Here is a 25513-nt window from a genome sequence, read left to right as displayed (position 1 = left end):
ATTCTTTTCTAATATTACAACCTAACCTGCTTTCAAGGGGAAAAGCAAGAGTATATGTTTGGTGTCAAGTGTACATAGTAGCCATCCAAGAAAACTGTCTAGATTCTTGACAATTTTATGCATCTTTTCCATCACCTTTTAAAGTTTTCAGCAATGTGAAAGATTTAGTATTGTCTTTATGATGAGCTAGTTTAAAGATGCAAGGGTAGGTCATTAAGCAAATGAAACTATTATGGTTGAAACTTTAAAGATGCTGGGAAAGATGTATAAACCTAAAATGTGTGGGTTGAAAACAAAATGGCCATCAAGTAGCTGCATACATTTACAGCATATCATACACTTGACTTTTGCATGTATGTAATTTGCAATGAGTATATCTTTATGGGTCTAACAGTCATTTATAAACTGCACTGTATGCATGAGCTATAGCTTGAGTGAAAATGTGTGTAGCTAGTCCAAATGTCTGTTGATACATTGACCATAGTGTGGTTGTGAACATGCATCTTAAAACTGCCACTATAACTAGACTATACTCAAATTGCACACATGCAAAAGTTAACTTACAGTGCCATTTGTTAATTCATTTGACAATCAAGTCTCAGTGTACATACTGAATGCAAAATATAAAATAGGAGAACTATAGTACGTATGTTCACGTTGAGCTGAATCCTCAAAAACATTTAATAACTCATGGATGTAATTACACATGATCTTGAAATTTGGCTCATTTGTAGTACTGCTTGACCCGCTAAAATGAATCTTTTTGTTCAAATGTTTGACATAATATTTACGGCCAATCAAAATTTTCATAATACATTTCCTATGGGGAAGTCATATAAATACATTGTCCATTTTTGCCCTTTCCCGAACTTGTAATGGAGCCAAACCATACGTGTCTGTTGTTGACACCTTTGCTGTTACCAATAATCATCTGGTTGGCTGAAATATTAACTCTGTTGAGAAAAAATCCACGTTTAATTTTTAGCTGTTTTTCAGGATTATATATGTAAATGTACTATACAGCCCACACAATAATTAGGTTTGGTGGGCACCCCTTCTAATATTGACAAGTACACCATAAAGAACCTGTATACCAAATATGGTGCTTTATCCTTTATTGTATTCATGAAGTGCATTATTGCTTTGTGATTAACTCTTATCTCCTGGCAACCAAGTGTAGGTTATTTATTATAGTAATTAGCACCATTGATCTTTACATGGTAATCATTACAACAAATCCAGGTATATCTTTGTAGTATACCATAATGTGTGCAATATTTGATCTATGTACCCATGCAGGATACTGACTATCTTTGTGTGTTGAGTTGAAAGCCTAAAGGGATGAGTATCATTACTGTGCATAACAGCTTTTTTTCTGTAGCACAGTATACAGTAATACAGTGTAGTTGATTTAAACACAATTCTGGCATCATGCATGTAAAGTTAATTTTAAAAGTAAAATGGAGCTTCCTTAGTATAACAATCCATATACTGCTAAAGTCATTGCAGTGTATAAATCAGCAGGTTGTGTAGTCTTACATATCATTGTAGAGATACCCTTGTGTTGGCGGTGCCAAAATGTTTATCCATATATGTTGAAACCTATATATTTATTATGTTGAGAACCAAGTGTTGGCCCAGTATTACACTAGCTATTATACGTATATGAAGCCAGTTACCTTAATTAGTTGACAGCTGCATTTTCGCTAGTCATAAATGTGGTGAAAATCTAAATATTCATTACATTTCTTGTAAATGTTAACACTGCAATGTGACACTAAGTCACTAACAATAAATGCTCAAAGACATTTCCTACATGCTAACACAAATAGGAAATTCTATAGGAAATCATCAGAAAAATTTCCTACATGCTGACACAGGCAGGAAATTTTACTTTTCGTGTAGTGGGATGGTGACTTAACCATGTAGTAATATACTTCTCCTAGTTCTGTTCAGTGAAGGACTCTTCAGCAAAGAGTTTTGCTCCCCACCAAAAATGCTTATCTTTCTAGTATAGGCTATAATTTCTAAAGACAAATTGGCCCTGTTACTTGCTGCTGCTGCAATTAGATGTAATAGTTCACGAGTGGATATCACATAGCAAAATTGCCAAGTCATCATGCATCATGTGGTTTGGTAGTAAATCTAGAGGTACCAGATATAATGGTTGTGGAATGACTCCAAACTTAAAATGCAGTCTCCACAGGAAATGGTAACTGCAGCTTCAGTTTAGTTAATAATCACACTCTCAAAAAATTGTTCACTGTTAAATATTATCATTAGGAATTAGCCTTTAAGACAGCAACTGTAGCCATTTGCAATTAAGCTGTCACAGTAGCAAACCATAAAATGATATACTGAAATATATTTTAGAAATAATTATCATGCGGGTAGTAGATACAAGTAATTTTGCAGTAAAGTGAGGCAAAAAAATTAATGAGTTTTGTATCACTACAAGTCTTGCAATAAGTAAGCTGATTTTGACCTTAAGAACGCTATTCCAAAAAGGAATCCATGGAATCTTTAGGATCCCTTGAGGATGATGTTCCATACCTACAATATTTGAATCTAATCTTAGAATATGGCATATTATATTCATTCACCTTGTCACACCCATCACTCATAATTGCTAGGACCCCATAGCTGATAAAGTACTTATAGACTTGTTAGTATTGTCTCACTTCAAAAATATGCTGTATATAGAGGATTGGGGTTTTAGCAGATTGTTGCTTTTTCACTCCAATTCCTCTAAATATAATTATATTTCAGTCCTAATGGTACTCCTATAATTTCATGATAATATTATTATCTGATACATCACTTCTTCCTTCCTCAACTAAAGCTGCAAAACTGTCTCTCAGTATGTTGTCTCATTTTACAAATGTGACTATAATCAATTATTGAAAGGAAATGTACAACATCATTACTATGTACCATTATCAGACCATATTTGGTGATTTTGTGTGATGGAATAGAGAGGATGCAAGCCATTAAACATTTTAATCAACCACATTAATTTGCTTACAAGTGAAACAGCATGACTACATTATGCTGGGAAAAATGAATAATTATTTTTTAATCAATTTTGCTGCACTAGATAGCTAGGCATCTGTATAGGGAGTTGATACCATGACAACATTAACTTTTTATTATTATTATTTATTTATTTACTGTACAGAAACCTCCATATGGAGTATATAGTACAACAGATTAAATTAAGAATAAATTGTAGTGATTGTACTTAGCTATAATTAATACATTGTTTAAATGTGCTTAAGGTAGGTGATTCCACACTATTGCTAGATAGGTTATTCCATAATTTAATTGTAGAGGGGTAATAAGAGTAAAGGTAAGAATCAATTCTGGAGTGTGGCTGCAAAAATCGTTGATCGTGACCTCGTGTTTGGCTTGCTGTTGGGATTAAATAGGTTCCATTATCGATGTGAACTTGTCTATGCATCATTTTATACATCGTAACTAGCTTCAAATTGTTCCGTTGCTGTTCAAGAGTTGGTAGATTCAGGTGATCTAGTATCTCAGTTACACTAGCCCAGGGTGAATAATTGTTTGTAATAAACCTTGCAGCTCTTCGTTGGACCATTTCTAACTTGTAGATGCTACTGTTAGTGTATGGAGACCAGACAGTTGATGCATACTCTAAGATAGGACGTACCATTGCTAGATAACACAGCTTCTTAGTTTGTTGAGTGCAAGAGCTAATATTACGTCGCAAAAAGGCATTGGCTGAGTTTGCTTTACAGGTAACATGTTGGATATGGTTTTTCCATTTCAGGTGTTCATCTATTGTTACTCCCAGGTAAGTGGCACTGGTAGATCTACAAATTTGATGTTGTTTCAGAAAATATGTTGAGTTAGTTGTTAATATCCTGTTAGTGATCTTGAGGTGTACACATTTGCTAAGGTTGAAAAACATTTGCCAGTCTTTACTCCACCTCACTATGGCATCAAGGTCTCTCTGCAATACTAAAGTGTCTTAATTTGAATAAATCGGTCTAAAAATAAGTATATCATCAGCGTAGAGTCGTATCTGAGAGTTCACTAGAGCTGGTAGGTCGTTAATAAAACAAGTAAATAGCAAAGGGCCAAGTACTGTACCTTGCGGTACGCCAGAGATAACTTCACACTGCTCACTAGTTACACCATTCAGAACTACTTAACACTCTTCACAACTATCATTTATTATTATATAAGTGTTAATTAGTTGACTTGTTTTTGTACCATCTCACACTATCTGTTTACAGCAATTATCTCAACATTTTCCCCAAAACTTAATGTGCTACTTACATTATCATGTAACTTACCAAGTACAATCATGTATCACAACATTGCATTGTCACATTGCCCTTGTTTGGTTACCCATAATACTATTTATAGCTACATGTTCACTTGATGCTATGCACTCTGCCAGTATGGTCTTCCTTAGTTCCTCATGGCAGCTATATCTGTGACATTCATACTGAACTTGAGGCATGGGATATACTTTACATACTAACCACATGGACTAGCTATATATGGATAATCAAGTATTGGATCAACTACTTTAAAATGTATTGTTATTTTAATGATTGTGCATGCTGTTCTATGAGGTCTCTCAGTATGTTAATTGTTAAACAAACTACAAGAAATACACTGACATCATTAGGGGTCATGTTAATGACATCATTCTCTCACTATAGTCTCATCATTCTCTCACTATGGTCTCATCATGTACATATTTTTGAAGGGAAAATGCAATCCTCTTCGAAGTCCAGTCCATTCCTCGTTACCATTGACAATCTGACTCCTACCAACCACACTAAGTTGTTGTCATGGTTACTATTTTTAATGTACATTTTATATTTATAATAATTAGAATAATTGCTATGTAGTTGCTTCATTGCCAGTCTTACAATTCTTCATCAGTTTCTTGTGGGAACACTTGATGTTAGCTGGAATGGGAATGGAGAACATGTGAGTAGAACTGGTGAATTTTCTGGTCACCTTAGGGATAAATTAGTTAGAAAGTAGTTAGGTTACTTTGTATACAAACATATGAAGAAGTTTACTACATGGCACGGAATGTAGTGAAGGTTAATGGCTGTCAAGACATCGAAATAGCTCAGAGCATTCCCTTCCAAAATATCCTTCATTCAATTCGCCATAGAAAAAGAGATTTTCAACCTTAAAATGACGTGCTTAAATTTCCTCTGATTTCCTTCCGGCTATAGCTCATCTTAATCGCTATTTACTGCTCTTTCCAAATCTGGTTCGGAATCTGAGGTATCTATCACGTGTCGCAGGTTATTACGCCTTTTATTGCATGCCCCTGAACGCCCAATACACAATGTATAGGGAAATTTGCTACACCTGGTCGGTTTAGGCCATTTTGACGCACCTAAATTTCTGTGAATTGCACTTCTTTTGGTATCATTGTACTCGCAGAGAGTTGCTCTACACATATCAAATTCGGAAAGTTACTAAACAGACTCGAGGTAAGTAGTACAGGATAATTAATTTAAAGTTTTTCAATCAGCTGGCATTTTTGCCATGGACAAAAGTATAGCAAATGTCCGCAAACTTCTTGATATGTAACACATTTGGGGATTATCCAGTTAGCAGGTGCTCTTATTAAGCAGGTATGCCAGTCAGTTTACACACAAATGACATAATTGAGGATTTCAAGTTAGTGGATAAACAAGTTTCTTGTACAGTAAATGATAGCATGCCAAAACCAATGTAGATGCTAACACCCAGCTCTGTGCTTTGTGTGAGCATTGGTCATCTATGTTAACACTAAAACTGTTCAAGTACCAGACCAGCTGGTGACTTGATCCTCCAGTAACATGTAGTCACACTGACAACAGTTGAGGATCTGGGACTACCACCTAATCACCTCGGTCTCTACAACAAACTAAACTCCACACAACATTTTCTACCATATAACATGGTACTAACTTCTAAAGCTGTGTAGCTCATAGTTGGCTACTTGTCGTCGTAGAGCTGCCCATCTGCAACGTAGGTAACTAGCTGAACGAGCCCTATTGGAGAATCATGTTATACTGAGTAGGTGGGGCTAGTTAGGTCTTACGATGGCCAATCAGATTCAGCCATTTTCTTCCAGTTGACTTCCTCCTCATCTGTGGCAGATGATTGGCTAAGTCTGTTGTTGATGACATAACAAGCTATTAGGGGTGTGGCTGACTTACTCTCGCACTAGTCTAATGTCATCTTGTTTGGACCAATTGACCCGCGCATCTAATTCTTTCCAGCACATGCAATGTAGCCTGTTCTAAATATAGTAACATACACTATACCATATATAGAACATACCATTTCTTATAACAATGTTTAGCATTTCTTGTTTTAACCTTCCTAGCCACAATTTCCCAATTAATGCCACCCTTACATTCCTTTACAGCAGACACCAGTAACTCCAGTTCCTCATTGCTCCATGCACCTAGCAACGAAGGTGGGCAGTAATCATGTTACATAACAATAATTTTAACACCGTCTCTATTCAAGTCAGATGCCTTTAAACCACTATTTCATTATGGGCAAGTATAACACAGATGATATTGAAACTGTTGAATATACCCCTGACAAGAAGTTGATGATCTAGATCTGATCCAAAATAACTTACAATCTACACATTACCTAAGGAGCCTCATAACCCGGGATATTACTGATAGTATAGCAAGACATGCCACAGAAATTGTCAATTTTACAGGAAGCTTTAACGATCATTTTTGAACAAGCATTTCCATGTAACAATTACTTAAAGGTCACAGGTAGTACTTGCCAAAATGGTCAACACTACCACAACTGGTTGGAGACTTTTTACCACCCAACTACTGTTGATATACAGTAGTTTACTGAGATATACTGTATACCACCAAGAGAACTCCAATATTAACTAAGAGCTGTAATAATGTTTATAAATGACTTTATACTGTTACCACAGGTGCAAGCACTTCTGTAATTAAGTAATGTACCACATTTTACCCTCCAATTCTGCTTATCAACAGTTATGCTAATTAATTCCACCTACCGGCAGATTCAAACCCCAGTATACGGACCTTGTCTCTCACTGATTGGTTAGTTCGGTCCATCTGATGTCCTATGTCTACCCACTGGTTACCATGTTGTTCATGTAACCTAGTAACGAAAGAATAAGAGGAAACATGATCACACCCACCCAACTAACTTTTTCAATTGTTTCACTTCCTCCTCTGTGAACCTGTTGTCAAGGTAACAACACAGTTAGGAATCACATGATCCTGCTTACTTGCCCCCTTTAGCAGCTGGAGGGAATAACCTCCAAATTTGTCGGTAGATCAAAAACAATGGACGCTTTATTCCCCAAGCTGTAATGTATATACCATGAGGTGCACATTTAACATCTGTCTTAACAACAACATAAAACACCTCTCCATAACAAGGATACAGATTTTGGTCCTGATAGGTCTATTATTTACTTCTGAAAGAAGACAACGGGAGGTGGGAGCCTCCCTATAGGGATATATCCACCATGGATGAGTGTGGTTGTTTGCTGAACAGTCAGTGATGAATTGGTGACTGCAACATGTGATCATTTCAGAATGATCATTTCTTCATAACAGCATCATAAATTTATACCATCATAAAGTACAAACAGTAGAACTCAAAAGATATATCAAACCTTGTTAAACCTAATAAGAACCATTGGCTATTTTCTATGTTCTACCCCCCTCCCATCCCTCAAGGACAACTTCTATATTGTAGCAAAACTGAGTTTATCTTACTGTAGTATGTCCACTATAGAGAGGTATGTCCACTGTATAGCAGAAATAGAAAGGAAGGTTCAAGTACTCTAATAGAGCAGTCACTCCTAACACAACAGCCTTTTGAATATTTTGATAAACTGCTGAAATCACTGTCAAAAACATCTTGAGATGTTGTAACTTATTAGAATGACATGGATGGGGGGGGGAGGGGTTCCAAGGGTACAATGGCAGCTATCCGTGAAAACCTCTCTAAATTCAGAACTCAATCAAAATGGCAAATGGCATTGTTTATGTGTTGCAATACATGAGATAGTGAAGAAGCAGAAACTTCTCTTTTAAAGATTGAAAGGTAGCAATCAGCAAAACCTCTTATCTTTGAAAATAACCCGTTATGTGTTATGTCATTACATCAATAGTACTATGTGGCTAGGCCTGACATCATGGAGTCTGGATTTGGAATCTGGATTGGAAACCAGTTGACATTGAAATTCCAGGAGCCACCCATAACAGAAAACTATTTCGTTGCAAGATGAGCGAGCCATGTTCTACAAACCTAAATAAATGCTTTCATACAATTCTGGAAATAGCAATGTTTTGAATGTCACTATGGTGTAAATTCATCTGAACTGTGGTAGGCTGCTGAAATTATCCACAATAGTATGTATAACCAGGACTATAACCAGGACTATAGCCAGGACTATAGCCAGGACTATAGCCAGGATTATAACCAGGACTATAACCAGGACTATAGCCAGGACTATAGCCAGGACTATAACCAGGACTATAACCAAGACTATAGCCAGGACTATAGCCAGGACTATAACCAGGACTATAACCAGGACTATAACCAGGAGCTTGTAAGCTAGTGTTGTCTTTAGAGTGAAGACTGACATAAAGCCTGACACAAAGACTGACACACACACACACAGACCTGCACTAGCATAAAAATCAGATTTCTCCTTGCATTGTTCCTCTTGTATAAACTCTGTCACGTTGGATATGTCATTTTCCTGTAACAGTTTTGTTGTTACCATGGTAACTGATATAACACCCTCACCTTACAATAACGACTAATGTTGCTCAGCAACAACTCCTTCTCTGCTTTTGTCCAGCGTCCTGATTTCCATTCACCACCTGTAGCAAGCAGATTTCTAGTAGTACAAACACTGACTATATGAAGCTAATCTGCTCCAGGACATCCAGCCCAAACATCAACAACACAAGACCAATATAATGGTCGGACACCAGAAACATTTCACATAGTGATTTAGTTTGCCATACATTAGTCTCAATAGTAGGAGTGCAATTAATCCCAAAGCACATGGCCTTGTTTCTGTAATTGCACTGTAAAGTAGCCAATAAAATAGCAGAATAACAGAAGCCTTTTAAGTGCAACACATGTAGACATTTCGAGTATCCAATCAGAATTACTGACATATGAAGCCTTTTAAGTGCAACAACAAATGATGTAATACAAAGAAGGATGATGCAATCACCTGGTAGAAGTTAATGGCCACATAGAACTGGATAGATGTGTACTACAAACCATGAAGGGTGGTCACTATGTGATTAGTAGGCAATCACACACATTTCGTGCAATTATGGAATAATTGTACTCGTAACAGCCAAAATTGCACTCAGCTTCGCCTTGTGCAATTTTGACTGTTACTCGTACAATTATTCCCTAATTGCACTCAAATGTGTGTGATTGCCTATACTAACTGGATCCTTCCTTTCTGGACTAGTGTGCAATTGTTACATAATCAGAATGGGTTTTTTAACCAAAGTTTAGATGTTGCTTCATTGCGACTAGTATTATGTACCAAAAACAACACACTCTAGTTTCTTATTTCATAGCGAATATTTAGATGTATGGTTAGTAGTTCTGTGTATAGTAAGGATAATATGATGCAATTCAGCAAAGTAGTCACCAGAAATTCAGATAACAATGGTATAAGCCTAATAGAGCAGTCACCCTAATAGAGCAGTCAAATAAATATTAATTATACTGCTAAAATCACTAATGTCAGAGGGTCAATTTTTCAATCATTTTTTGGGGAGGGAGAAGAGATCCCTCTAGATTAGCATGCATGCTGGTGTGCACACCTTCCTTATATTACCTATTACTTAGCTGTAGTGTTATCTGGCATCACCAAACGTCTGCCTATGCCCCAACCTTGTTGCTATACTCCAGTAGAGTGCACAATTTTTTGAGGACTCATAGCACTGTACAACACACATAGAATGCTCCAAAACGTGTGAATAAATTTTAGCTAGAACTTTCATCTATAGGGTAGAAATTAAGTGAGCTACAACAGTGCTTCAGTGATTAAGATTAGGGAGTTTGTTTCTCCTTGTAACTCTGTAGCTATCACTATGATTTCTTATCAACGTCAAAGCTGATAAGTGTGGATTTGTCAAAATTTCCTACCATAGAGTATATTGTGTGTCTTGATTAATACTACTTCAGGTTGATTGTCCATGTAGGCCAAATGCAAAAATATCACATGAATAGAAATAAGCAATGAATTTTCATGCCAGGTGGACGGCGCTAGTTTAAACTGAAGGCTATTGATCTCATTGGCTACTTTCAAGCATACGCTTTTATTTCCCTAGTCAACCAATCGGAAATCTACTGTATTACAATGGAGTTGGTGCAACACTGGACCATGGACTGCAGCTTCTAAGTTCTCTACCACATCAACAGGTGTAGGCTGATTGTCAAAGCATAATATTATGCAAGTCTGAGAACCCAGTAGTATAGATGAAGGATATAGATTTGATAGTGGCCATGAAGGATAGTTTTGTCCCCTCATTCGCCTTTTGCTAAAAGTAAGAGGCGGGTGGTGCCTGCACTATTTTACTGTATGGGGAAAACCATACCCAAATAAGATGGAAAACTTTGGTCTAGCCAGTTGCTTGTGGGATGAGAGTATCATGAGACACACAAAACCTCCAAAGGTCAGTCTAGAACACTGCATTAAGCCCAAGTGACACTGAGATCAGATGCAACACTGAAAACAATGTGGCTTGCAATGTACAAACTTAACCCAAACACAGAAAAATTTGCAGACCACTCAACTTGTCAGCAACTTGTAATCTACGTGAGTTCTTAAGGACCACACTACTGAACCAGCTTGTTTAACGGAGTTCCTACTACACACTATGATGTCTAGTACTGAAACTGCATATTGACTTTGACGTAAATACAACCATTATCCAGTTTATCGGTCAGCTGTCTATTGATGGCAAAATGATCCAACATCGATAATACAGGTACAATTGGCAAGAGAATGTAGTCCATACATAATACAGTCCAGTGGTCTAGTGTTTGCACCAATCCATTAAAAATGTTGATACCGCACATAATAGTCACGTGACTCACCAAATTCTTTCATGGACCGATGAAGGTGCTCGTAGGGGTCTTCTTCCCATGTTAACTGGAGATGTGTTCCTGTAGTGACGTCATCATGTCTTGATCTCTTTCTCTTCTTGCGAGGAGGGGTCTCTATCACGTGACTACTGCTACTTCCGTACTCGGAATCAGACATAGCGAATCAAATCATCTCCGTAGTCAACATAACGGATAGGGTAATGATAGGTGCGCACTAAGTACTACGCTACAAATGAGGCTAAAACTCTTTTCACCATAATATTTATAATACGCGCTAAAAAAATAAACGCCAGGCGTTAAAATGTTTGCAATTGATGACGATTGGAGAGATGAAAGCAGTGGAGGATTGACACTATGCGATCAAGTGTTCGGTCGTGAACACGATAAGAGTTCTAGCGAACGTAAAACAGGGAAAAGTAAAAAGAAAATAAAACGATTGTCTAGGGAAGACCACGTGACAAAGGCTCCAAAGAAATCCCCAGAAGACCACGTGATGAAGGTACCAAAGAAGAGCAGTGCAGCTAGGAGGTTGGAAGGTAGTCAGTTCCGGTGGATTAATGAGCAGCTGTATACCATGAGCAGTAAACAAGCCAGAGAATTATTCCAATCACAACCAGATCTGTATGATGTCTATCATAAGGGATTTGGAGCTCAGGTTGACAAGTGGCCATGTCATCCATTAGACAATGTGATACGATACATCTCATCTTTACCTCATCACTGGGTGATAGCTGATATGGGGTGTGGAGAGGGTAGGCTAGCAGCCTCTGTATCTCATGAGGTACACTGTTTTGATTTAGTAGCTTATAACAAGAGAGTGACAGCATGTGATATGGCTAATGTACCACTGGAGTGTGCTAGTGTTAATGTTGTGGTGTTCTGCCTGTCTCTTATGGGGACCAACCTGAGTGACTTCATCAGTGAGGCTCATCGTATCCTAGTACCCAAGGGTATCCTGAAGATTACTGAGATATGTAGTAGAATTGATGATGTTGACTTGTTCGTGTTGTCACTGTGCTCTTATGGCTTCAGACTTATTAAAAAAGAAAACCTCAACAAAATGTTCATTGACCTGGTGTTAAAGAAGACCAAGAGATCACATGATGCTTCACCAATGAGTATAACTCTTAAACCTTGTCTGTACAAGCGAAGATGACATTGAGGTATTGTATACATGATTTGTACTAAGTGAAGTGGGGTAATGGAGTGGGGTTCCAGCAATAAAGAAGTAGTGAAGCAAGAGATTTAAATGATGGTTGCATAACTATGTGGGGAAATCCTACATTGGCATGTTGTTCAATACCAAAGTAGGGATTTTCCCACACAGCTATGTCACAATAACTACCATCATTTGCATCTCTTGTTTCACTACTTTTATCACTGGAAGCCAACTAAATTTATAATTTTTAATTCTAGTTGTTATACTAGTGTGTGGCTGTGACTGCTTTATTAGAGTATCCAGGGACGGATGCAGACTTTTAAAAAGAGGGTTCTGGTAGTCAACCTAGCTACCAAGTCGTGATATTTCATAGCAAATAATCACTCTCCAGCAAAGTATTGTTAAATCTTACTATTAGGCTTTTAGAATACAACGGAAACATTTTGAAGTAGTCGTAATAAGAGGCATATTGGATATGATAATGTTGGGAGGTAGCAGTTTCAAGTGATTTTGAAGTAAACAGAAAAAATGAGTGCTTTGCCACTGTAAGTGTTTGCAGGAGGAATTTCATTGACTGAATGTTAAACTGAATTTGGTTTAGTAAGTTTGTCTTGTGGTAGGTGAATTTGGGGTGGGGGGAGTTGTACTCCAAAATATAAAAGGATTTGTAGGAATGTGAACTATGTGGTATGTACATGTCATAGAAATCTCATCCAGTAATGTTCTATTTCACTCTTAGCTACTTATATAACCATCACCAATCTTTATCAGATAATGTTGTAGCTCCAGTGGCAAGTCTACTTGCCACAATTAAATATAGTTTGAGTGTTGTGCACTGTATCACAGCTAGCTGTGTGTAGGTGAATGAATAATTATGCTAATTTTTTAACACTTTGTTATCTGAAGAACTAGCTACACACCAAATATGTTAAATGTGTACATCTGTATGGAAAACTGCTAAAGAGTTCATACTACATATATTATGAACTGTTGGTATCACCATCATATTTGATTGCACACGTGTGTGTACTGCACCAGCGAGTTTGTTATTGTAGTGTGAAATGGTGGCTGTGTGTGGTCTCTAGTCTTGCAACTGTGGTCAGGGAATAGACAGACCAAATATCTGGTTTTGGTGAGTGTTTTCTTGTTGTTTTTTTAACACTGGATTTGAATTGATCACTAAATAAAAGTGATCAATTCAAATCACTTTTATTTAGTGATCAATTCATTTTAATAATCATAAAAATGCATGTGACATTTTTATGATTATTTTAATGGCATTACTGTGGGTGACACCCATAATTCTAGGAGGGATCCTACTAAACATTACTAGCATGTACTGTTTGTAATAGTGAGGTAAGTTAAGAGTGTTCAGGACTTCAGTTGTAACTGCCTCACAGTGAAGTTTGATCATAGCCAGTAACTGGGTAGCTTGCAGATCACATCTTGCTGGTTATTCAAGTTGTTTGCCCCATCATACTTCAGGTTACTAATATTCGTGGGCTTGTCAGTATTGCCATCCACTGCGTATCAAATAATAAAGCTAGAATACCCCCTCCCCTCATCTTATGAAGGTGGGAGAGACTGAAACTAGGTAGAGGGCTAAAGGATGTCGACAGGTTGCAGCACATGTCTTTAGTGCTGGCCACTGTAAAGCTCTAATGATAACAAATAACTGTCAAATTACTCCAATAGAGCAATCATATCAGTGTGCATGCTGGTTTACCCAGAGGGTGAATAACAATGCCCCAAGGAAATTACACACATACACATGATTACAGTACAAGTTATGTTAAGTAATTGGTTAGTCAATATGTCTATCTTTTCCGACTCAATCACTGAAGTTGGAAAGTTAGTCAACGATTGTTCTTGGTTGATATTGAAGTGTCAGTACTTTAAAATGTCTCGTTTACAAGTCTCTCCTATGTCACTTTTCTGTTTTTAGTTATCATCCAGTGAGAAGTCACTGATTAACATACCGGAAGTCATATCTTGCATCAAAAATTAGGAGAATTTACCAAGGGGCTACCAACATCCTGGGCATATGGAGCTCTTTCTGCATACATTCAACTTAATAATAAATTCAATACACAAGGGTAACCCAGGACCTAAAGGAGAGTGTAGGTGTAGAGATTTCACCTACTACAAGAATTCCATCCCTCCTAGCACACTAAGGTAACACCACTAAGTATTAGTTGTCTATTGAATGCTCTGGAAACACTAGCCATTAGGTATATACTGGTATTATCTGAATACAAGCAGGATGAAGAGGTCATGTTGTAGGGTTGACATCACTATACTATGGGGAGTTAGTTACCAACCCCTGCACAATTGACATCATAGTGTTTTGTGTTTGTTAATCCCATCATTACTATATATGGTAGTGGGAGGATCAAAGTACTACAGTATGCTTCAGTGACTAGTCAAGCAGCACATACAGGATAAGCATATTACTGAAGTGCAGAGCACAAAAGACATGAGATTTAGATCCCTGAAATCAGGTTACCTCTGAAACCAGTCACAGATCAGGACAATTTACTAATCATTCTTTAGGTTGGCCCCAACAGGAGGAGAAAGGTTCTATAGCTTGACAGTTAACTTGAGAATGCAGCCATCCAGGTTTTACCAAAAATACTCTAATTGAGCAGTCAGCCTCCAATTGCACTCCAGGCTTGACTAATTATTGAAGATCACGTGCTTACATGATGATTGTCACGTGACTATTATGTAATCACAAATCAACAGCACAAATACATGATGAGTTGTTGCAATAAATTTGAGTAAACCACAAAAAAAATAAAACAAGTCGGAGTGTCAAGGTTACATGCAACTTATTGGTATAATAAAATTATGCTAGAGCAGTAGTAGTCTTAGAAAACTGGCTCTTACAAAACTATCTGCAGTTTGGTGGCGGCTATGGTTGCTGATTACAGTAACACACCATGTCAGTGTCCACACCAAACTTCTTCTTGTCACTATACTCTTTCGGTATTATATCGCTGACCGGCAGTAATTTGGGATCTTCTGTTGTTACCATGATCTCTGCTGAAGCTTCTCGGTGTGTCTAGCAGAGAAAAGTAACAGAAGAATTCAGAAGGTGTGTCACAGACTGAGTACTCACTTTTTCTTGACAGTCATCTCTGATAGTCTGGAAATCACTGCTTGGAACTATGTCTCCAGATGAGTATAAGATGTCAATGTTTGCTGGAGACTTGACACAATTGTATGTCAGTGCTTGGCTGGCACTGCCACTGAGCAGTCTTAACAATGCTAGTTGAGTCTTTGGTATGTCACATGCATCGTATAACTGCAATGAATGGAATATGTAAATAGGTGTAGATGTTGTAGTAACTAGACCTTGTAGCCTCCTTCTAGTTCACTCCATTTTGCATCTTTAACATACTCATAGCCAGTTGGAGAAATGAATTTTTGCTATAAAGAACATCACATTATCCAACACCACATAAACACTGCTGTACTTACAGGAACACTGCAATCAACACATGAACAACCTGGCTTCTTACAATACACACGTAAAGCATCTTCATCACATCCAAGGTTGGGATCAATCCAATAATACCCTACACGTTAGTATACACAGTAAGTATATATCTTATAACAAGACAACTAACCCTCTGGTAAATCAGGCCAGCACAAGAACAGATCAAAGCAAGAACGAGCTGGATTAGATCTTGTTCCATTGGGTCTCATCATGGCTTCTAGTTTGTCTTTTAGATCTGACATTTCAACATCGATGGTTTGTCCATCTCCAAATATTCTGTTTAAGTCACTGTCACCATTACTACTTTGTGAGCTGAAGAAAGCACTCTTGGTGTCTGCTTGGTTGGTGGACAAGTCTCTGCCGGGAGTACCAGGTGGTCCTGGGGGACCAGGGGGCCCAATTGGTCCATCACTTCCTGGTTGTCCAAGATTTCCCTTAGGGCCAGGTGGTCCTTGAAGTCCAGGTGGTCCTTGTTGTCCATTAGCTCCGGGAGGACCAGGGGGGCCGATGTCACCTTTGTTACCTCGAATACCTTGAGATCCTGGTTGTCCCTGTGAGCCCCTCTCACCAGGTGGACCCTACAATTGTTAGTTAGCTATAGCAACTTGTGAACACCTCTCTTACTGGATCTCCTCTATCACCAGGTGGTCCCTTGTTACCAGGAGGACCTTGATCTCCTTTAGGTCCATCATTTCCTCGAGGTCCTGTTTCTCCTGGGTTACCCTACACACAGATCACTGATTAATAACTTAGGAAGCTAATCGTCATCTCACCTTTGGACCACTTGGTCCTCTTGCTCCAGGAGCTCCCGTCTCACCTGGACCACCCTGTGTACCACTACATTCAGATCATGTGATGTTAGCTACAAGCTCACCTGACCACCACTGATTGTATCTCCTGGAGGTCCAGGTGGGCCATCTACTCCCTGGTTACCTTGGGGACCTGGCGGTCCTGTTCCACCCTTAGGGCCGATTGATCCTTTCTCTCCTCTGTCTCCTTTAGGACCTTGTACTCCAGGAGGGCCAGATGGTCCCTACATAACAACACAGTGGACACACCAAGTAACAAACTGATAACGTACAGGTGGTCCTTGCTCTCCTCTATCTCCTGTGAAGCCTACATCTCCTTGTGGTCCCTATAGTTATATGTGAGTGTCATTACATGTGGTAGTACATAATAGTAGGGAACCATGACGATGACCTGTACTCCTCGCAAAATTGAATCAGTCTTGTCCTTTGAAGAGGCACTAGCCTAGCTCATACCATAACAATGAACTTTGGTGCGAGTCAATTTGGTGAATTGAAACAAATCCGGCAAATTTTATTCACCAATTCGCTATTTTATACTGTTCTATACTGGCTGCATGGTAGATTCGTCAAACTTAAGTCACACCAAACTTTCATCATTTACAGTACGGAACATTATAAATACCAAAATGATGTAATGGTCTAACAAAAAGTGGATTTAAACTATGCCTGGAGGATGCTTATTCGATATTTACATGCATGGCCTAGCCCTTCAAATTTGATGGCTTTGATGCCAGTTTCTTATCAGAAACATTTCAGCATAATCAGTACACAATCTAGTACATTGATAAGGTTGTGAACTCACAGTATCTCCTGGTCTACCATCTTCACCTGGGTCACCATCTGTACCATCACCACCCTATACACAACAACAACTCTACACACACTATTACAAACTAGCTCTCCACCAACATTTGGTCCAGCACTTCCTTGTATTCCAGGTGGTCCAGTCTGTCCTCTGGGACCCTACAGAGTAGTACACAACTTACACACACACACACGCATGCACACACACACATGCACGCACACACACACACGCATGCACACACACACATGCACGCACACACACTAAACTTACTGGTTGACCAGCTTCTCCTGGGGGACCGGCAGCACCTGATGGTCCTTGTACCCCCTTGAGAGCAGATTAGATTAGATTAGCTGTGTTCTGTACAGTTAGTTCTCAACTTACTGGAACTCCGGGGTTACCAGGGACTCCAGCTGGTCCTTGAGGCCCACCAGAGCCCTACAATTACTATTGAAAGCTTGTAATCACAGAAATACCCACTTTAATTCCTTGGATTCCTGGTACTCCTGTAGGCCCAGGTGGGCCGGTATCACCTTTGTCACCACGTGGACCATTAGCGCCTTGTATACCCTGTTCTCCTGGTTCTCCTTTTTGCCCAGTTGTACCGGTTGGTCCTTGTTCTCCGGTTGGTCCTTTTTCACCCTGTAACAATCAACCGCAACTAATAGTTGTGTGTGTCTCAACCATACAATACGCTAATCTAGTGTTACTACTTACAGAAGGACCAAGTGGTCCTTGGTCTCCTTTGACTCCACGTTCACCTGGTGTTCCCTGATCAAGACAAGAGTCAAAGACATAAGCAATAGTTACTATAATTACTCACAGGTGATCCAGGTGATCCATCAGTTCCTGGGCTGCCTGTCGGACCTGGAGGACCCTGTAACATATGACTATAAAGTACACTATTGACCATTAACACAAGCTTACTGTTTCACCACGATCTCCTTTAAGTCCTGGACTGCCTTGACCGCTAACACCCTAACCAACCAACAATACTAAACACTGTAATGACATATCTGCTTCTTACTGGAGGACCAGGTGTTCCTGGTGTACCGGGGACTCCCCTTTCTCCTCGTTGTCCCTATAACATTATATGGTCACTACCATGCCATCAATGATGTGATTATCTCACTGTGTCACCACGAGTTCCCTGAGAGCCTCTGGGTCCTGTTGGACCCATGTTTCCCTTCTCACCTTCTGGACCGCCATCACCCGGTGCACCACCACTGCCTTGTGGACCCTAGTAACAGATCATGTGATTAACACACCACACAACACATAGTTTGCAAACTATTTATGAGCCTAACATTCACTTGATTGCAGGTCACCTTAGCATATGCTGTGCATGGGATATGTTTCTGTGCAAGCTTGATATTAATTTTGAATAGAACTACAAGCTGAGCAGTCATGTGATACACACAAATGGAAGAAGACCATGCAAATAATTTGTTTTCTCACAGTTTTTAAAATACATGTACAGTACAATCCAATGCAATGTCACAGTCAGACATGGGGCCAAGTACATTTAAAAGTACTTAAGTAAAGTACAAGTACTTTCAAACTTGTACTTAAGTGTACTTAAGTATAAGTACTCATGTACTTGGCCCATGTCTGGTCGCAGTCTAGGATGAGACACTTGTAGGTGGAGAATCTGTAGTGATAAAATCTGATAACTCAACAGAATTCCTCACCTGTTGTTCTGATACAGTTAGTACCCTGATACAGCTAATTCTCTATCATTTATTTCTTACAGTAAAGAATCTCTAGTTCTTAAACCAGCTCTATATATGTATAGCTAACAGCCAAAGCTCATAAAAGTGTGCATTTTTCCTAATCGGGAATGGTGGCTCAAGTAATACAACTTCTACACATGTACAAGTGTTATGTAACTGATGATGTTACATTACTTCTGCACTGTACAATTATAATATGCTAAATGACTGAAGTTGTACAAATCAACTTGTCAAAAATTTAGTAAGTTTACCATACCATGTACATTAATGGCAAAACCACAACAAATTTACTTGTTATTTATGTGGAGTAACTTTAGCTGGGGATAAAAATTGGTGAATCACCTACTAAATATCCTGTGGAAAATTACATCATCATATCCATGGAGCTTTTACAGTTCTTGGTGATGGGCCATTGTCAGCTCTCTTTTAAGGAGCAAGCTGCATAACAGGCACTATTGTTTAACAGGTATGTGATGGCTAGACTGGTTCACCAAGCACTTGTCAATAGTCCATTAAAGCAGACCTTACTCCTTGGCTACATTAGAATAGTTAAAATCTTAGTACTATGGGTATTCAAATTTGCTTAGCTTATCTAGCTGCACCTGTGTTGTATTAACACAAAATTTGGAGAAAAAGAATTTTTTGTGTGGTTTTCTCTACATTAGTATAACATAGCAGTAGTTAACATGAACACCACACTTACAACTGGTCCAACAGCACCATCCTCACCAGTGTCACCTCGATCACCAACAGTACCCTAACACAACCAATCATCACCAGTACTGATCATCACCATGACAACAAGACATATAACTGCTTACAGTTTCTCCAGGTGGTCCAGGCAGTCCCGGTTGACCATCTCTACCGGGGTTACCCTAATATGGTGATGATAATACACTTCATGACAATATCGATAATTCTTACAGGTTGTCCTGGTGATCCTGCCGACCCTGCTATTCCTGGTGGTCCAGTACTTCCCTAAGTAACAACAACATGGTCAATAGAACTACCTACACAAGCTCTGCACCAACTTACCGGTGTGCCTGTTGCACCTGGCAAGCCAGCAGGGCCCTGTATTCCTGTCTCTCCCTACACAACCATGACACAAGCTTTGACATAAGTTAAGACACAACCCATGGCAAACTTACTGGTGTTCCTGGGATGCCAGTCTCTCCTCGGTCACCTCGTTCACCCTACCAGGTATGTAGCCAGTAAAGTACTACAACAATAGTTGTCTCACTTGTGGTCCAGCTGAGCCCTGTAATCCAATAGGTCCGGTCTCTCCAGGTGGTCCATCTTTACCATCAATTCCTGGAGCTCCCACAGGTCCTGGTGGACCCTACCAACACACCATACTGTACATAAACAACCACAAAAAAAAGTAGACAAATGGTTACTTGTCGGCCTGGCGTGCCAATTTCTCCAGGGAATCCTCTCTCTCCTGTACTACCCTGGTGACAACATTACCTTACAATAGATCATAGGATAATAGGATATATCACCTTCTCTCCTCTCAAGCCAGGTGGGCCAGCTACACCATCTTTGCCATTAATACCCTATAACATCAACATCACTTCAACACACGATAGTTTAATAGTCATATAACACATACCGGTACTCCGGGAGGTCCCACTTGACCAGGAGTGCCATCTCTACCTCTGTCACCCTACACAACAGTAACATTGTACAGCTATGGTTGACATCAATACTCTGATAAAGAGAGAAGGAAAAAACTCAAACACAGGCTGGGAACTTTCTCTGCATTTTAACCAAACTTGTCAACAAAACTAGAGTTACAACTTTTCAGAATATAATTTGTTAAGAGAGGAAATCAGTACCTAGCTTGACATCAAAACGTAAACACAACATTGTCATACCTGTATACCCGGGGGTCCGGGTGGGCCGGGAGTTCCTGATTGACCGCCAATACCTGATGGACCTGGTTCACCAGCTGTTCCCTCAGGACCCTGATCTCCTTTTATACCAGGTATTCCAGGAGCACCTGGGATACCTCTCGGTCCACCTCTTCCCTACAACACCACCATTTTACACTCCATGCTTACAAAAATGTGATACACTTACCCTAGCTCCTTGTTCTCCTGGATCTCCAGGGAATCCTGGATTACCACGACGACCTTTAAGACCCTGTGGTCCTTGTCTTCCCTCAATTCCTGTGGCTCCCTAACATTACAATATCACGTGATTTTCACATGTTAAATAACACACCTTTGCTCCTGAATCTCCAGGGTATCCTGCTGTTCCAATTGGACCTTGTTGACCCTACAGTATTATTTACAATTTATTAATCATCACTTTGTTGCCATAGAAACTTATCGTACTCTTTCTCCTGGTTGGCCTGGGGGGCCTGTGTTGCCTGGCAACCCTGGTGGACCCTACAGGTTTTACCTAATAAGAGTAAATACATCATCACTAACAAACCTTAGGACCATCTTCTCCATCTCTGCCATGAGCTCCTGGGCTACCGGGTGGGCCAATGTCTCCTCTGTCACCGACTGGGCCTCGTAGTCCAGGCAACCCATCTCGACCCTAACAAACACCTCATGACATGACACACTACAAGACATGTCAACATACTCGCTCTCCCTTTTGTCCTTCAGGCCCTGGAGCACCATCAGGTCCCTGCAACAATGGCCATCAGTAAATAGTTAGTGAATAAAATGATTGACTTACGGGCTCTCCTGAGGGGCCTTGATTTCCTGTTGGCCCAGGTGGTCCTGGTGTGCCCTAATTTGATGATCACATTTACAGTAGCACAAGATAGTATACACTAGATGTTTATATTACACTCAAAACAACAATGTTCATATTGACAATATCACACTACTACAACTACACACAATGATCACAGCCATACACAGACAGTACATTATATACAAAGACAGAATTGACAAAATAACTCACAGAATCTCCCTTGGGTCCATGTGGTCCCTCTGGTCCAGCTGGTCCCTAGCAACATCAGTAGTAGCTCAGTTACCATGACAACATGTGCTCACAATTGCTCCATCTACTCCGGGTGGACCAGGAACGCCATCTGTACCAGGTATTCCCTAGCAGAAGATAACATAATATTATTACATAATGATGTCAGCCTTACTGGCTCTCCTGGGGTTCCTTCACCTCCTGATTGTCCAAGCAGACCCTAGGGGAAATCCCATATAATTCACACACCATAATAAAACAATATCATACGGGTGGTCCAGGTTGGCCAGCTGGTCCTGGGTTACCACGTTGACCTATTGGACCCTACACAAGAAGGATTAGTGACCAACAATTGGTGGAGTAGCTTAACTAACCCTTGATCCTTTAGTTCCAGGTCCTCCTATTGTTCCAGGTGGTCCCTATCAATAGCATATGGTGAATATGGAGACAGCAATCACTATATGAGATAAGTACTTGTACTCCTGGTGGTCCTATATCTCCAACTTTTCCCTCTGGTCCTGGAATACCCTACACAATAAAACATCTCAAATGATCTCACAATTACTAAATATGACATCACAATTACTGGTAATTACATCATAATATGTTAAATATGACATCACTTACAGCTGATCCTTGTGGACCAGGTGGTCCGGGAATACCAGGGTGTCCTCGGTCTCCATCTTGACCAGATTTACCAGGCAATCCTGCTGGTCCTTTGGTTCCCTACAGTACCACATCATTACGATACTTACAACTGCATATATCAACTCACAGTTGGACCTTTGGCTCCACGTGGTCCTCGGGGACCGGATGGGCCTCTTCCACCCTTCGTTCCTCTTTCACCCTCTACTCCTGGGTGACCCTGCACACCAGGGGGACCCTTCTCACCATCTTTTCCTCTTAAACCAGGAGGACCAGGTATTCCAGGAGGTCCCTAGTAATAACTCATATTAACACGAATGTGTACAATGTATAGTTGCTAACAAGTGGGCCTCGATCTCCAGGGGCACCTGACTGTCCATCCGGACCTTTTGGACCCTAAAATTAATACTATTAAAATTAGTACAATAATAATAATTGTGTGCTAACATCAGGTCCTCGTGATCCCTGCTTGCCTGGGGGGCCTCTAGGACCATCTTCACCCTAGATGACGCATCAGATCACCTTTGTGTACCATTACAACATGTTACTAACTGGTATACAATCAGAGAATGGTCCCTTTCCATATTCAAAGTCAACATTAATCCCAGCAAAGTCAACCTGTAGTGAAGCAGTGTGAAACACACATATACTAGACAAACAGACACACAAACACACACCCACTAAAGGTCACACACACAACACAATAACATACAAATGAAGGTGGACCAGGTGGGCCGGGTGGTCCTGGGGGGCCAGGTTGACCAGTTAATCCAGTATCACCCTGTAGTGGAGAGTCACATGATGCTTCTCATGGTGTATGGTGTCTTATACCCGTTGTCCTCCTCTACCAGATAGTCCTGGTATACCAGGTGGTCCAGGGGGACCCTAGGAACAGTCAAAGGTAATTTCTACACGCACACAAACATGTTTAGCTCACAATTCTTCCATCTGGTCCAGGGGAGCCTGGTAGTCCAGGCTGAGAGAGAGAGAGAAGTGACTAACACAAGTAAGTACTAGTGGTGGCTTACTGGTCCAAACTTGATGTCGCCAGGTTCACCTTTCTCTCCTTTTGGCTATTGACAAGATCACATGATAACAGTGTGGATGAATGTTTGTATACAGTAGAGTGTGGGATACACTTGTATTAACTTACCCCTTGGAAAGCTGTGGTCTACAATAAAGGAGATAATAATTATACAATTGTCATCACTAGCTCACCGGAGGATCAGTTGTTGTCGGAGGTGGTGCAGTAGGTGAGTCAGTACAAATCGGAGTAGTGATTCTTGCACAGTCAGCAATTCTAAGAGCGTTACACTGTGCACCACCATCAGATGTTGGTATAATCTGCAACTCTTGAATATCACCCTGTGCAGAGCATTTGTTATAACCATGTACAAGTAGTTATAGGTTGCTCACAGTATATTCATTATCACCAGTACCATTGGCAAATATGGTTAGTGATCCCCCAACAGTTTGAAGGCCTGGATCAGATGGTCGACCAAATGCCACAGAATTAACACAGTCTGTGTGCAGTACAAGCTGTCCTCCATCATAGCAAACAGACAACTGATTCCAGCTGTCAGTACAATAGTCTACTGACTCTGTCCAACTTGCGTCTCTCATATCAAATGTAACTGAGTCCTCATTCAAACGTAACCCAAACCCAAAATTATTGTCCTCGTAATATAACAGTTGACCTGCTTGATTGTTACCACAGTTCACTGATGCCAACATACACCATTCAGATGGGAAGGCGTTACCAAGCAATACATCACCATCAATTGCACCATAAGAATTACTTGCCACAAATGCCTCATCTGCAGGTCCACCTGGTCTGGTTGGACATGCTGGGGTAGCTGATGATGCGGTTGTTCTTACATTATACACATCCAAGAAATCAACTATGTTATAATCAACGTGATGGCACATTACCTTGACCTTGTGATCACTTACCATATTGACTGCAGTCTTGCTGGGCACCAACCAGGCTGGTTACCACAGCCACCAACAATGTTAGTGATAGCCTAAGGATATAGTGCTCACGTGAGGGGACAACACTAGGATAGCACCATTGACCCCCTGGATCCCATAATACATGATCACCTCATGTAGGCTCAATAATGGCTGAACATGCAGTACACCTCCCATATCAGTGGATCATTCTACACTAGTAGCTATACACTGACAATATGGCGGCTTACCTCATGTTTTACTACTCGTAACGAGCCAGCAGGCACCTCTACCTGCTCCAAGAGTGGAGATATCACGATACAGTAGCTAAGTTACCTCTAAGAGCGGGCTACTTTTGGAAAAGCCTGTTATTGCCCCGGCGTAATGGTGGCCATTAACCAAGGGCTGCAGGGCTAGAACAAAGGGAATTTGGTGCACGCACAAAGAGTGGGCAGGGATAGCAGTGCGGCCACAAGCTATTGTTGCTAGCTAATGGCTTGTGGTTAGTTTGCGTAAATGCGCCAATCACAGCAGATGTGACAGCGGTAAAAAGAGCGACCACAACTATTCTGACCTCAGAAGGAAGCCAGTCACCAGCTCTGCCCCTTTGTTCTGCTGGAACAATAAGCTTTGAATGAAACTCTTAACTACAGATTGGAGATCCTAGCTTGGTATGGAATACTGGTGCGGCTAGTAATACGGAAAATATTCGGTGGTGCGGCTACTTCGTATACTTTATGCGGCTTTTAGTGACACGGAGACGCACGAGACACCAACTCGGAATGTGAACGGTTTTAAGATGCGGCTACTTTCTGG

At 40.2% G+C, this 25513-nt stretch overlaps 4 protein-coding genes across 6 annotated transcripts in view; 2 read left to right on the top strand and 2 right to left on the bottom strand.

Moving 5' to 3' along the window:
* Positions 1–4557: 4557 nt before the first annotated feature.
* On the bottom strand, positions 4558–11465 carry LOC136265357 (cyclin-D-binding Myb-like transcription factor 1). Of its 3 annotated transcripts, XR_010705480.1 has the most exons (12): positions 11149–11464; positions 8821–8897; positions 8695–8773; positions 7286–7364; positions 7205–7237; positions 7049–7155; positions 6331–6457; positions 6207–6284; positions 6089–6160; positions 5956–6038; positions 4693–4949; positions 4558–4636 (listed from the first exon to the last, which is right to left on the bottom strand). XR_010705480.1 is itself a non-coding variant. In XM_066060174.1 (11 exons), the coding sequence occupies exons 1-11, from the start codon at positions 11312–11314 to the stop codon at positions 4882–4884; spliced, it is 969 nt and encodes a 322-aa protein (XP_065916246.1). In that variant the 5' UTR covers positions 11315–11464; the 3' UTR covers positions 4558–4881. The 3 variants fall into 3 exon arrangements, 2 of the variants coding, with proteins under 2 accessions (XP_065916246.1, XP_065916247.1); XM_066060174.1 differs by having other exon boundaries at positions 4558–4949; XM_066060175.1 differs by lacking the exon at positions 4558–4636 and having other exon boundaries at positions 4822–5001; positions 11149–11465.
* Positions 11403–12313, top strand: LOC136265359 (ribosomal RNA-processing protein 8-like). Its single transcript, XM_066060179.1, has one exon. The coding sequence runs from the start codon at positions 11459–11461 to the stop codon at positions 12311–12313; it is 855 nt and encodes a 284-aa protein (XP_065916251.1). The 5' UTR covers positions 11403–11458.
* The window catches only part of LOC136265343 (collagen alpha-2(I) chain-like), a 32140-nt gene continuing 18860 nt past the window's right edge, over positions 12234–25513 (top strand). Inside the window, exon 1 of the mRNA XM_066060140.1 lies at positions 12234–12320. Coding sequence (XP_065916212.1) covers positions 12310–12320 — 11 coding nt within the window. The 5' untranslated portion in view covers positions 12234–12309. The remainder of the gene's footprint in view (positions 12321–25513) is intronic.
* On the bottom strand, positions 15026–25150 carry LOC136265344 (collagen alpha-1(I) chain-like). Its single transcript, XM_066060141.1, has 55 exons — positions 24949–25150; positions 24701–24771; positions 24164–24648; positions 23966–24112; positions 23901–23918; positions 23776–23820; positions 23685–23723; positions 23579–23632; positions 23460–23528; positions 23300–23365; positions 23195–23248; positions 23090–23143; positions 22878–23039; positions 22730–22828; positions 22577–22630; positions 22477–22521; positions 22373–22426; positions 22278–22322; positions 22177–22230; positions 22085–22129; positions 21854–21907; positions 21758–21802; positions 21602–21709; positions 21502–21555; positions 21389–21442; positions 21245–21343; positions 21040–21192; positions 20775–20828; positions 20665–20718; positions 20560–20613; positions 20403–20501; positions 20311–20355; positions 20198–20251; positions 20087–20140; positions 19984–20037; positions 19866–19919; positions 18562–18669; positions 18457–18510; positions 18357–18407; positions 18253–18306; positions 18147–18200; positions 17910–18071; positions 17814–17867; positions 17703–17756; positions 17537–17590; positions 17430–17483; positions 16900–16953; positions 16693–16851; positions 16592–16645; positions 16443–16541; positions 15949–16396; positions 15800–15897; positions 15674–15748; positions 15438–15623; positions 15026–15380 (listed from the first exon to the last, which is right to left on the bottom strand). The coding sequence occupies exons 1-55, from the start codon at positions 24951–24953 to the stop codon at positions 15231–15233; spliced, it is 4776 nt and encodes a 1591-aa protein (XP_065916213.1). The 5' UTR covers positions 24954–25150; the 3' UTR covers positions 15026–15230.

Source organism: Dysidea avara, chromosome 9 (assembly GCF_963678975.1).
Source record: "Dysidea avara chromosome 9, odDysAvar1.4, whole genome shotgun sequence".
Classification (NCBI taxonomy): domain Eukaryota; kingdom Metazoa; phylum Porifera; class Demospongiae; order Dictyoceratida; family Dysideidae; genus Dysidea; species Dysidea avara.
The sequence above is the reverse complement of the archived record's forward strand: the minus strand, read 5'-3'. Positions and strand labels throughout refer to the sequence as shown.